General features: G+C 32.4%; 1 protein-coding gene across 1 annotated transcript; it reads right to left on the minus strand.

Moving 5' to 3' along the window:
- Positions 1 to 317: 317 nt before the first annotated feature.
- Positions 318 to 2,946, minus strand: LOC104105713 (transcription factor bHLH130-like). The gene is made up of 6 exons (XM_009614098.4): positions 2,163 to 2,946; positions 1,407 to 1,615; positions 1,134 to 1,310; positions 935 to 1,000; positions 769 to 837; positions 318 to 663 (listed from the first exon to the last, which is right to left on the minus strand). The coding sequence occupies exons 1-6, from the start codon at positions 2,803 to 2,805 to the stop codon at positions 592 to 594; spliced, it is 1,236 nt and encodes a 411-aa protein (XP_009612393.1). The 5' UTR covers positions 2,806 to 2,946; the 3' UTR covers positions 318 to 591.
- Positions 2,947 to 13,933: the final 10,987 nt, after the last annotated feature.

Consider the following 13,933-nt stretch of genomic DNA (forward strand, 5'->3'; position numbering starts at 1 on the left):
GGAGTGCAGTTATGGTGCTTTTAAACGAGAAAGGAATGCACTAAGCTCCTGCTAAGAAAGGGTCATACCATATTGGAATTACTATAACCAATCTTACATTACATTTTCGCTTGGATCTAAAAAAGGGTCGGATCATATTGGATATATTGTAGCCAATCTAACATTGCATTTTCACAAGAAGCGTTTTCACGTCTTGAACCCGTGAAAACCGGAAGTGCTTTCAGAGGACAGTTATAGGGACATGAAATAATTCCAGATTCAAGATCTTAATCTCAAACACATGTTGCAAATGCAATTTAGGACTTGTCTCAAGCATGTTAGATCTCTGAACTAATGACATGGTCATATTCCAATAAACAACAGCATAATACAATAAGCATATTTGCTCTACATTGGAATTGCCCACTAGACTGTTATTAGTTCTACTCAATCTCAATTATACATTAAAAAAAGGAAAAATAACTACACTTGCTTTATTGCTAATGATACAATAAACCATATTTCCATCATATTGGGGCAGAAAGAAAGTAATTTACTCTCTTCCCTCTTCCCATCTAACTTCACCTATTACTATCTGTACAGAAATCAAGTTCATGTTGTTCCATTTGAACATTGCAGCTGTTTACTCGGGCACGAGCATGTCGCCTTTTTATCAGTCAATGTCTGCATTAAAGAAGTGTAAATTTGGTGAGGAAATAAAAATGCTGGTGGGAAATTCATGTGAGTGTTTGATGGAGAAGAGGCAAATTTTATTTTCTTGGTAGTTACCTGGACTTGTTTCTGAAGGTCTTTAATGTAATCAACTGCCAAATCTAACATATCAGCTGTGTTGGTTTGCTGCCATTTCATTTCATAAAACAAGAAAACATGTGAGTTCTTACCTTCTTTTAGAAAAACAGAAAGATACAATGAATTCTAAGTCACAAGAATCTACCTTATCCATATTTGGAAAAAGATCATGAAGTTTTTTCATCCTTTGACTAATTCGAGTCCGTCTCATCTAAAAATTGTCAAGAAGAAAAGGAAATTAAACCTTACTCCAACTTAAAATTAAAACAAGTTGTATGATAGTGTTCAGTTCAAGAATAAACATGATTAATTGGAAAGAAATAGGTGACAGGACAGAATTTTACCCTCTCTGCAATACTTCTTGGGTGAGTAGCACAGCCTCTTTTGGCACGGATTTTGCAAGGTACTGAATCTTGTTGAAACTGCAGGTATTTTTCTATAGCAGCCATCTCAGAAGATGTCTTAGGCAAGCTTATATGGTGAGTTAAACCAGAAGTAGTGAAGTTTCTTGATTCAGCATTCTGACAAATGAAATTAGCATTTATTAGTAAAAGAAACAAAAACAAGGAGAATAACAACAAATCCAGAAAAAGGAAAAGAAAAAATAGAATAGGTACCTGACTAGTCATTCCATTGAAATCATTAGAAAACACTTTGAGATCACCATCTCTATTTCTCTTTAAAGAATGGAAGATAGAGTCATTCCAAGATTCATGCTCAGCAATGCTAGGCATGAAATTTGAGGTAGACGATTGAGCAGATGAGAAGCTCATATTAGCCCCACTACTTGCTCTATAATTCCCAACTTCTCTCGTTATATCAAATCCTGAAATTATGCAATAAAGTTCTTATCTACCCATTCTTGATTACAATAGTAAAACTATATCAAAATAGCACATCCATCATTCAGTACATTTCAAATTCAAGAAAAAACAAAGCTTGAATCCCTCAAATCTATTCCCAAAATAACGAAAAGTTCCCTACTCTTTTTACCTTAAGTGGTTGGGATCAAATCAACAAAGGCAAATTTTTCCTATTTTCTGTAGATCCGGAAGGGAACCTTGGAGCAACGGTTAGGGTAGATATTACACCCCTTAGGCTGCCGCCCTTACCGAACCTTGTGCGAACACAGGATGCCTTGTGCACTAGGCGGCAGATCTAAAACTAGCTAAAAGTCAACTCCTTAAGTACTACACAAAAGTCACATAATCTACTAACCCAAAAGTTTAAACCAATCAAATCCTCCCTAAAAGCCAATCAACTTTATAATTAATCAGGAAAAACCAACCAATTAGCACTTACACATCAAAATTAAGCTGAAAAAGTTGTCATAAACTTAACCAACAAAAAGTTAAAAGAGCAAATGAGCATACCATTGAAAAATCCAGCAGGTGAACTGCTTTGCCTAATAAGATTATTAGAGCCACCACCATTTCCATTACTCAACCTCACTCCACTTTGCATTTGCACTCCTACACCATATGATCCCATAGCAGAAGAAGCAAATTTTATCTCCTCTCCAATCTCCTGCTTCATAGAAGACGAAGAACCAAACTGCAGCTGATTTTTGCTGATCTGATCATTCAGATCCCGAGTACCAGAAACTGTAACATTATTATTATTATTATTATTATTATTAACGTTGTTGTTGTCGTTGTTGTTCAACAAGGCAGTGAACATGGATTCAGAATCCGAACTCGAAGATCCATCATGAGTAATAAAATTTTCACCGGAATTATTGCCGTCTCCGTCAAGAATTCCGGCGAAAAACGAGCTCGGAGCTGACCTGTACCTCGTTAACCCCCCACCATTATTATTACTCTGCTGATGGAACTGTGATGACTGTTGTTGAAAATAATCAGAACACATGATTTCTTTGTTCCTTAAAAACTCAGTTTCCATTCCTTGTAATTCACCACCATTCTTAAAATTTGAAGAACTACCACCGCCACTTGAAAATAAGAAACTATTGAATTTATCCATTTCTCTTGAAATTGGCTCTGTGCTACTAAACATGATCAAGATTTTCTCTTTCTTTTTTTGACAAGAATTTCAAAAATCTGTAGAACAAAAAAGGTACAATTTTTTATCTAAAGTTAAGGATCTATGGATTCAAATCTTTCATGAAATTTAGTGAAGAAGAAAGAAAATAGCAGAAAATGGCATATGAGCTAGCAAGCAATTTATCGAGCTGATTTGATGGTGACTAGTGTGTGCGTGAGGACAAAATGACCAAAATACCCTCAGTTGACAAATTCGGTTACCGTTTTACCCTTTTTGTCTTTTTGGTTCAAAGGGAATGGCTTTAGGTTTATTTAATTAACCCTTGATTTAAGTTATCTTAATATATTTATTGAAGCTTACGAAGCTTAGCTTAAGGATAAAGTGAGATTAGCTGTGTCGTTGTCCTGTCCTCTTACAAACGTAAAAATGGAGATTTGGAGCGTTCTTTGAGGAAGAGAAGAGGCAACATGTGATTTATCATCGTATCATCACAACTTGTAGTTATTTGTACTTAATTTTACTTTTTATCGAAGGTTACCCAATAGTGAGACAAATAATATTGTTTTTCGAGAAATAGAGTTTAATTTTTAGTGTTTTGATGTAAAATAAATAAATACTCCATATATATATACTTTGAGAGGGAAAAAGTAATAGTAACCCTCAATAAGTATTGGTAAAGAAAATGTCGAAACTGATTTACGTAAACCTTTATGTTGTATCAACTTTTGTCTATCCATAATTAATCTAATCATTATTTTTTTGATGAACGGAGATTTTATTTTTATTTTTAATATTATGATGAAATATAACACGTATACGATCTTATCTTCAATCTAAATCACGTTTGTAAGATTGAGAATTTTTAATAGAAATTTCAAAAAATAAAAGATGCCAAAATTGAAAACTTTCCTAAGGAAATATTTGATTTATTACTATTTTGGCCAAGCCATTATTAGATATGGCTTTTGGGGCCAAAGTTTGTTGTGAATAGAAAGTTTCTTTTCTTGTTTTCCCATTTTATCAAACAAGGGTTGACTCAAAAACAGCTTACCAAACAAAATCAGCAGAGTACCTGGATTTAGGAAAACCAGGTAGGAAAACAAAGTTCATTAATCACATGTCTTTGCACAGTATTATTTTACAGAAATCCCTTCAGTCAAAGAAGGAAAATTTTCAAACTTTGACTTTTCATATCTGCAAACTTTTTTGGAATGGAAAGGGTCATTCTTGAAACCTACAAAAAAAAAAAAGAGGGAAAAAAGAACAAGATTATATTGATACAAAAAGTTTACTAAGTAACTTAAAGCGACCAGTTTATATTTTCTCTATTTAGGAACTTTATAAAGCTGTATTAGAAATTTCTTTAAAATTTCATATCATCTTGAAACCTACATGTCAAAGAAAAATCATATGACTGAAAATGGAAATGGATAGGGGTGTCAATGGATATTCGAAAATCGACTATACCTACCGAACCGTACCGCACCGTACCGAATCGATTTTTAGATTTCTTTTAAAGAAACCGTAGGTTTTTATATAAATCTATAACACACCGATAATTAGGGTAGGTTTTTATTTTAGGAAAATAAACCGAAAAAATACTGAACCGTACCGACTAAATTTTATATGTGAAAAATATATTTATATAGTAAGTTTAAAAATAATAATGCATTAAATTTTTCTTTGGGCCTTGGAATTATGAAAACTGTTATAAGTCAACAAGTAATTAAACTCAAATTACTAATTCTTAAAACCTATTATGCTACTTTTACTTAAACTAAGTTATTTCAAGTATCTTCATTAGCAAGACACAAAGTATTTTAACGATTATGAGTAACAAACTACAATGTATTGAATATGTTTCCTTTCATATAATTTAGATTTATCTTTTTGAATATTTAATCTTCTATAGGCTTTATTCTCGAGTCCCAATTTGGTTAATATCTTTCCACTCGTGTGATTTATATTTTTTTTGCCTTTGCTTGATTTCTTTTACGTTATTGTAGAATAGTTGATGGATCTATACTCTAGTCATCATTCATTTTTTTTAATTCATCACCCTTTAAACAGTGAAAATATCTAGAAAGTTTTGTTAAGTTCTATAAAAGAACATACGTTATTGCATTCTACTTCTACTGGTGAATTTTACATGATATTTAAAAAAATATCGAAAATTAACATAACTGTACTGATACCGATACCGAAGAGAAACCGATATGATTGGGACGATTTTAAAAGGTCTAATTTTGGTTATACATAATAGAATAACCGAAAAATTGATGTGGTACAAATTTTATAAAATAACCGGCCGAATCGAACCGTTGACACCCCTAGAAATGGATGATAATTAATCATAATAAAGTTACATATTTAGAAGACACTGCCGATTAGGGAATCAAAGTTGTAAAGTAGAATTTCGAAAATGGATAATTACGCTACTGGTATCTCGGTATACTGTTAGTATCAAAAGCTAGTTGAGTTTTAGTTAGAATAGGAATGATAATGCATTTTATAAGTTTGAATCTGTATAAAAAAAAATACGTCCCTTAAAGTTAGTCTAAAAAGAAATTAAAAAGCGAGGTAATCTCTCTTCCAAACTATATTATAATTGATTTCTTCCAATAAGTCATTTTCAATTGATATTATAGCCAATATATTTAATTTTTCTTGAGACATTGTTGATCTTAGCTTAGATTTATCAATTTTAATTTTAAAAAACTTGTTTCCGCTGAGGAAACTATTATAAGAACTGTTAACATTGTTCTATAAGCAATATAAATATTTGAAAAAGAATCAAGCCCTTTTAATTGATTGAGTATATAGCATCTTCTATTTGTACTATTTCTTTTTTTGTCAAATTAATTTTAATTCACACGTTAGAAAAGTTATGCATACTACCTATTTTTAAGTAAGTCAAACGGTTACTTTATTTGCATATTAAAAAAATTATTTCCTTTTATATGAAAAAGTCTACTTTTGTATTAAAAACTCTAAATTTTATTTTATTAAATAATTATATACGTATTATTTCTAAAAGAAAATGCCCCTCCCCCCCCCCCCCTCAAATTTGGGGGCTAAGGCACAAGCCTTATTAGCTACAACATTATGGTCCGCCCTCAAAAACATTAAAGTTTTGTGAGTGGAAGAAAAGATTTTCGCTAATGTTAAGAACTTGAATTTTTTTCTTTAATTTTTTTTTGTTTTTAAACTGATCAAATTCCATGAACAAATAATGTTTCCAAATTTTCTTTTCGAGAAAAGGTAATAAAAAATGAAAAAGGGCCAAAACTACCCCTGAACTATTACAATTGGTACAGAGCCAAAGCCCCTACCGTTAAATTTTTGGCTCAAATCTACCCTTAAAACTAACAACCCATAACTAATTAAAAAATATTATAAATTTTAATGATGTGTCTCATTCTTATTGGACGAAATTAAACTCCACTCCAAATCTATCAAAACCACCCGTATAACCTGACCCATCAACCCGGCCCAAAAAGAAGAACCCGCCCTCTCTTCTTAAAATACGACGTAGCTATTTGGTCTTCTTCCTTTATTAATTAAGGTTGTTTATATTCTTCCCTCTCCCAACTCGAAAAATTATACTAGTTCTTAGATTTCCTCCATCTACTTTCAGATTCAAATGTTTGAATCTTCTTCTGAAGATGATGTCTCTCGCAAACAGATATATGGGAAGCTCAAATTAGCTTTTTCTTGGTCATAAGCTTATTGTTGCGACCAAACACACTCACGCAAGTATATATGGTCGTCAAGTAATAGAGTAGTGAATAAAGTATCGTTCCCACGAAAACTTATGATTAACTTTTGACTAATTCAAACTCAAATAGCTTATCGATTCAAGCGATTTCTTATAAAATAGATAATTGTCTAATTTACTACCTAAAAACCATCAATTAATGAAATACTAGAAATCAACACAACACTTAAATAGTTTTAAATAACAATCAATGGGAGATAATATTTCAGGATCACGGGTTAACTAACAATCATGTTGCATTCTTAGCTTAAAATAACTAATTGATTTATCTGGATTGTTGATTGACAGGGTTGATATTGCTCATAAGAATCTGTCGAGTCCTTACTCGCCTATTTAAGCTAACTTAATACCTATATGTCTATGGAATTAAGATTAACAAGAATGCATTTACACTTCCTGTATTTCAACCGAGCAAGACAATTAGGTATATTTCTATCCTAATTGCGAATCCGTTCCCCGATGTCCTGGTTCAAGAACTTGCTCTATTTAATTCTATATGCAATCTAGAATTCCCACTTTCGAGTTCAACTCTAGATTCGTAGATAGTAATTCACTGTTAGCTACTCAGCAAATTAATTAAAAACAGAATTAAATAAATAACTCAATATGATAAAATCTACTTTGTCAAATTAAACTTCAAACATCAACATTCATGTATCGCCCATGACCCTAGAATAATAGGGTTCTTAGCCACTCATGTTCATGCAATCATCAAATAATTCACAAGAGTGCATAAGAATCAATAAAAGAAGGAAAAATAAGAACTCAAGATGAATTCCGTGGTTTTTCAGCTTTGTCGTGGCCTTTTCCCCCTTCCTAATATGTTAGATGCCCTAAAAGAGGCGTTTTTGGCTTATATATTGCGTACAAAAGTCGTGGGCCAAAGTTCTCCTATTCCTAATCCAAATCACCTTCAGGGATTGATGCTAGGGTGGATGCGTCGCATCCACCTCGTCCTCCACTTCTCAGCTTCGCATGCTAGGGTGGATGCTTTGTTCCTCCATCTCAGCTTTGCCCAGGTGCGGATGCTATGTGCCGACTTCACTGCTAAGGGTGCACGAAATCTGATTTTTTCTCTAGATTGGATGCGACGCATCCAACCCCTCTTCCTCTAGTTAGAGCACCTTTTCTTCATATTTTTGCACTCCAAACACCCTAAATCATCACACACAACTCAATTAGTCATAAGATCAATAATTAAACCATATTGGGCATTTTAAAGATTAAATAGCATCAAAAAGCGATTAAAACATGGGTAAAGTAACATCAACACATATCGAAATATGGCCAACATCATTTATAAGCCTTTGTGAGACAAAGAAACCTAAATAGCTCCCATATCTCGTTAGACCGTCGTAAGATGCCAAACCAAGATATAGCAAAAGCTCAACCATCTAATGAGTAAGAATGAATATCTTCCCCGCCTCATTGAACTTATTTTCTAAAGAGTGACAATTAAGCCAATAAGCTCAACCTCTCCTTTGTGTCGTGCCAGGGAATGAAGGCTTAATTAAGACACTAAATAAAGTAACCTATTTGAGTTTGCAACAATTATACTTTGTTTGAGTACCTAACAAAATTTAATTAAACTAGATGCATTTCCTATGTTTTCAACAAAGTAAAACAGATAAACAAAGTAATAAATAAGCAAAGAAGTAAAATATCATGAAATTGAAGGTTGATGCAGCAGATTTCAAACAAAATAGACATGAAATCTAAAACCAATTCGCGAGACAGAATCGACAACTAGCTACACCAGTTTTGGGTGGGGTTGATCCAATGGGTCAGGTTATATGGGTGAGTTTAATAGATTTGGAGTGAGTGTAAATTCATCCAATAAGAATGAGACACGCCATTAAAATTTATAATATTTTTTAATTAGTTTTGGGCTATTAGTTTTAAGGGTAGGTTTGAGCCAAAAATTTAGCGGTAGGGGCAATTTTGGCTTAATAAGTGGATGAAGGGCAATTTTGTACCAATTCTAATAGAATTATATAGAGTATATGTTACATTCGAATTATTTATATTACCCTCAATGAAAAGATTATTTGTTTCATAAATTTTTGCGACCTTATATAATTTAAACTAAACAACCACTATATATAAGTCAAATTAACATCTTAAACGTACTCTATATCCAATCAAATATTATTCATATAGATTGAAATTAAAATATATATATATATATATATATATATATATATATATATATATATATATATATATATATATATATATATATAAGATGGCCATATCCTGATCATGTGCATTGTTATTGACTTCGTTCATCATACCTTCCTAGTTTGGCATACTTGGACTTGAAATAAGCTACTCCCTCCTTTCCCTTTTACTTGTTTATTATTGACTTTGTGTACTTTTTAAAAAATAATAAATAAAGTACATAATTTACCCCATATTAATTGGTTTATAATCTTAATGGATTTGAAAAATAATTTGGAATGAGTAATTAATATAAATGATAAAATAGGAAAAATAAATTATTTTTCTCTTAATATACAAAAGTGAACAAGTAAAAGTGAACGGAGTGAGTATTTGTCTTTGCCAAGTTTAGACAAATTACATATTAGTACATATTTAAAGCTAGTGTGTAATTAACTGTGTAAAAAAGTCAACCCTTATCTTCAAAAATCGGATAGGATGTTTGGCTTGATAGTTGACTTTCAGTTCTGGTGACCATCTCCTTAATAATTCATTAATTAGAACACTTCAAACCATCATTTTTCCTTCCTAAAAAGATGGAGAAAAAACAACTATTTTTGCAATATTAATGACCGATCAAGATGTATCCCAAACCTTCACAATATGACAAAAGTAGGGATAAACAATTCTTCGCATTTACATAAAAATCAATTAATGTGAAATTAAGTATTTTGTATATGAACACTTGTTCCTTAATCATAGTTAAGTATAAACTCTCACCTTTATTATGTGTATGGACGTCTTTGATGAACGAGTTGAATGTGATTCTTTTTTTCCTGTTTGGTATAATTATCTGGTATTTAAATTTATTGGTCCACCACACTAATGGTAGTACGTAGTTCCCCATATATAATTGCTCCTAGTTATATCTTCACTTGCTTGGGACTATTTACGTAGCAGTTTCTTACAGTGGTTACTCTCTGTACTGGAGTTAATAATAGGTCTTTAAATACTAATAATTCTTTCTTATAATCTGGTTCAAAGCTACATCATCAAGCTCTTAAACTCAAATAAATTTGATTTGAGATGGGTATATAATAATATTAACATATTAATTATAAGAAGGAATGCGCCAAGTTGCCTCATAGTTTTAAGAATGCTCATAAACCTATGAGGCAACCCTAAGTGGGTTAACACTACTAAACCACATGTACTTAATTAAAGGCCACATACATATGCAGCCTCTTAAAGTTGTCATCATTTTTCATTTAGACACTTAAACTGAACCTATTAGCTATTGGACACTCAAAATATTGGCGAAGTGTACCTATTGAACATAAAAAAACTCATACCCACAAAAAAACAAGGATGTGAAATCAAGCGCTGCTTACATGGCAATGTAACCAATAAAAGAAAACCACATCACTAAAAAAAATACACATTGACTCTTCAGACCAGACCCACCACCTTCCTCTTTCTCTTATTTCCCTCATCACCTACTTGTTCATCTTCAGTCACCGCACCAACAATAATCATCATAGAAAATTACTAACTTCATTGAAATTTAAACTAAAAATTAAAAAAGACAGCACACTACAATCATACTTATAAAAAACACAAAATCAATCACCAAGTTGTTGCTTTGGATCTTCTAATCAGGATGAGGACAATAAGGAATCAACAACACCCAGAAAGTTTACTACCCACACTCCACGACTTAGCTGAATATATGTAGATTGCAGAAAATTAATAGTTCCAATATATGTTTGTTTTATAGTTTCAAGTTCTTGTATTGCCATTTGGATGTGACTTATAGTTACTTGAATTTCTTTTGGAACAATAACTTTTGTGGTGGAATATCGATGGATTGGGTCTTTTCATCTTTAATTAGATGTCTCGGGTTCGAGCTTTAAGAATGAGGGGAAAAAAATCGGTACGAAGTGCTTCTCCTTTTAATGAGTCTAAATCGGTGCGAATCCGAATTAGTCGGGACCTCAACGCCGAATACCGAATAAAGACCGAAAAATTAAAAAAAAAAGTACTACTACTTCTTTTTGGAGACCATTCAATATTATTTAAAGATCAAAATTGACACATGCAAATGTGCATGGTACATGAAACTTCCAAACTGTTAGGCGCTAGCCCTACTACTTTTGAGCCCCATGGCGGCTAGCACCTGAACTATAAACCATTTCCCCACCCACCCACGCTCTACCGACATCCCAACCCCACCCAAAAGAAACTTTAAATAAAAAAAAATGCAAAGAAAATTATAATTGATGATGCATAGTTATAAAAACTAATTTTGAAAAAAAATTAAAGCCGGATCCAGTAATCTTTTATACCCATGTAAATCGATGATAAAAGGCTCTCCACTTCGGAATAAATTAAAAGGAATGAATTTTTTAATAGGAAGGACTATATATTACTCACTACATTTTATTCTCCTTATCCGATAAGCTATTATTGTAGGAATAGTATATAGTAGTATGTTTAGAAAAGCACATTTCATTTGCCATCCTCACTTTGTGTGGTTGATATCTCCTTAACTACTTCCTCTCAACGAATTAAAAGGTTCTCCAAATTCTTATTTTGTATGTACACTCCACTATCCTAAACGAATGGTGTCCTAACATTAAAAAATAAATAAAGAAATTATAATTTACAAAACTTGCCTAATTTAAAGGTGTCCTATTAAAAACTTTATTTTTGTATTTGATATCTCCTTAACTACCTTCTCCATCCCAAAATGAATAATGACACTGAAATACAAAGATCGAACCTTTTCATTTTTGTAATAAAATATAAACATTAGAAACTTTAAAAGTAAAATAACCACTACTCCTAAATGATAAAGAATGTGTTAGAATCTTTCAGCAAAAAGGCGTTTTAACAGAAAAACATCGTGTGACTAATCTATATGTCAGTCAGATTAAAGTTAAATGAATTTAAGTTATATATATTAATTGTGTAAAAAAGAAATTATGCATAGCAACTATCAAAATATTTATATATAATTAACTAATAAATAACCTAGTTATATAAATATTGTTTACACTATCAATACATAAAATTTAAACACATACTAAATAAGACAGATACATTACTAATTTCTTCTAGTGTACTAGTGTATGACAACATCCTCAGTCAATCATGCGTCAAGCCTTCATACGCACATACATGAATTAGTTTCATATTTTTAGGATTTTAATATATAACTATGAAAATGAAATATATATATATATATATACCTTTAATTTTTGAATTTTAATATATAACTCTGAAAATGAAACATATAGTCGACAAACATAGAGTGGTGGGGTCGGGGTTGTTTGGATGTCATTGGATCTAATTGACTAAAGGTGAGAACATAAGCTCATATAAACGAAGTATGACGTACTAGTTTTACTATATATATTGGAAATACTACTATATTTATATTCTTCTGAGATAAAGCATATCACTTGGAATTTGTTCATGTCAGAAGATGAAATAGGAATATCATGCTATTACTGCTGGGGGTCGTTTGCTCGGGTGTATAAAAATAATACTAAATAAATTGTATTAGTAATATTGAGATTATTTTTTATCGACGGTTTGATTTGGTGTATTAAAAATAATATGCATTGCATAATTTTAAAAAAAAATATTTATTTACAAAAACACCCTCCACATAATAGTTGATTAAATAACATACTCCTATATGGAAGTGAAACGAAAGAAGAAAACATTATTTTTTTTTATTTTTTTTTTTTTGGGTTCAGGAAGTGGCAACTTGGCAATTTATATATTAGCAATCATTGGTGGAACTATTATCTCTGAATTTTCACTTTAAGTTTTTACTTAAAGATCTTCTTTAACTTAGATTTTATAAAGAACCTAAATCAAGCATTAAGGAACCTTAAATCTCGTTCAAATCTTAAAGCAAAACTTAAGATTAGTCAGAAGTGTCACTTGGTTTTTTTTTTTAATCCTTTTTTATTTGTTTGGCAATTGAGGAATACAAACTTTCTTTCTCTCTCAACTGGATTTACCTTTTGCTTTTCTGGATTCGTAATGGATGTGGAATTAGATTTGGGGAATTGGGGGCATCTTATACCTCTAAATTCTTATCTTATTTTCGCCTATAATCCATGAGTATCCATTTCTTCCTTTCATTGTTTCCATAATTGGAAGCTGAAAAATTAATACAATAAAGAACATTCCCTTTGTTAAGAATTTGTTGCCATATGGGTAAATAATTTAAAAAAGATTAAGTAATATACACCAAATTGACAATATTAATAATTAGAATTAAGTGGCAATTCAAGAATCATGAGTAGTTTCATAAGTGCCTAAGCCGTCAGAGCTAGGGACATTCATTGCTTAGTATTAGCCAAGACGTTGTGGGTAGAGGCGGTCTAGGCGGATTTAGTATATAATCAATGGGTTCAATGGAATAAAGTATTTTCGACACAGAGTATATTTTGATTATATAGGGTTATACATATGTTATACACACAGGCAGAGCTAGAATTTGAACATTATGGGTTTGAGATTATAATCTTTTTAAGGTACTGAGTTCTAAATAAATATTTTATACATATTCATTGAATTTCTTAATACAAATTGGACAGGTCCTCCTGATATGCCCATAAGCACCACACTCGAAACATCCATCAGAATACTGTGGTTGTGGAAACTGAGATTGACCCGAACGGGCCAGATGGCCACGGTAATAACTCTGAATAGGAGGTGCACTGATAGGAGCTGGTGGTGCACTGTAGGCTGGTTGTCCAGAATGAGGTACATAAGGACCACGACTCCCTGAAGCACTGTGGGATGCCTGAAGCGCTGAATGAAATGGCCTGGGAGGATGGCCTCTACCAAAAGTACCCTGCCTCCAGATGAGGCACCGCTGAACCCCCCGGAATGACATGATTTCTTGTCAGATCCCTGACCTCCCTGAGCAAGAACCATCTCGACTCGCCTGACGATATTGGCAGCCGCTTGAAAAAAAATCTCACTCCTAGTCTCCTTAGCCATATGCAATCTGATAGGCTGAGCAAGTCCATCAATAAACCTCCTCACCCTCTCTCTCTCTCGGTAGGAAGCAGAAGAAGAGCATGACGGGCCAAATCCACAAAACGGGTCTCATACTGGGTAACAGTCGTACTGCCCTGCTGGAGACGCTCGAACTGACGACGATGCTCCTCTCTCAAT

Source organism: Nicotiana tomentosiformis, chromosome 1 (genome assembly GCF_000390325.3).
Source record: "Nicotiana tomentosiformis chromosome 1, ASM39032v3, whole genome shotgun sequence".
NCBI classification, from domain to species: domain Eukaryota; kingdom Viridiplantae; phylum Streptophyta; class Magnoliopsida; order Solanales; family Solanaceae; genus Nicotiana; species Nicotiana tomentosiformis.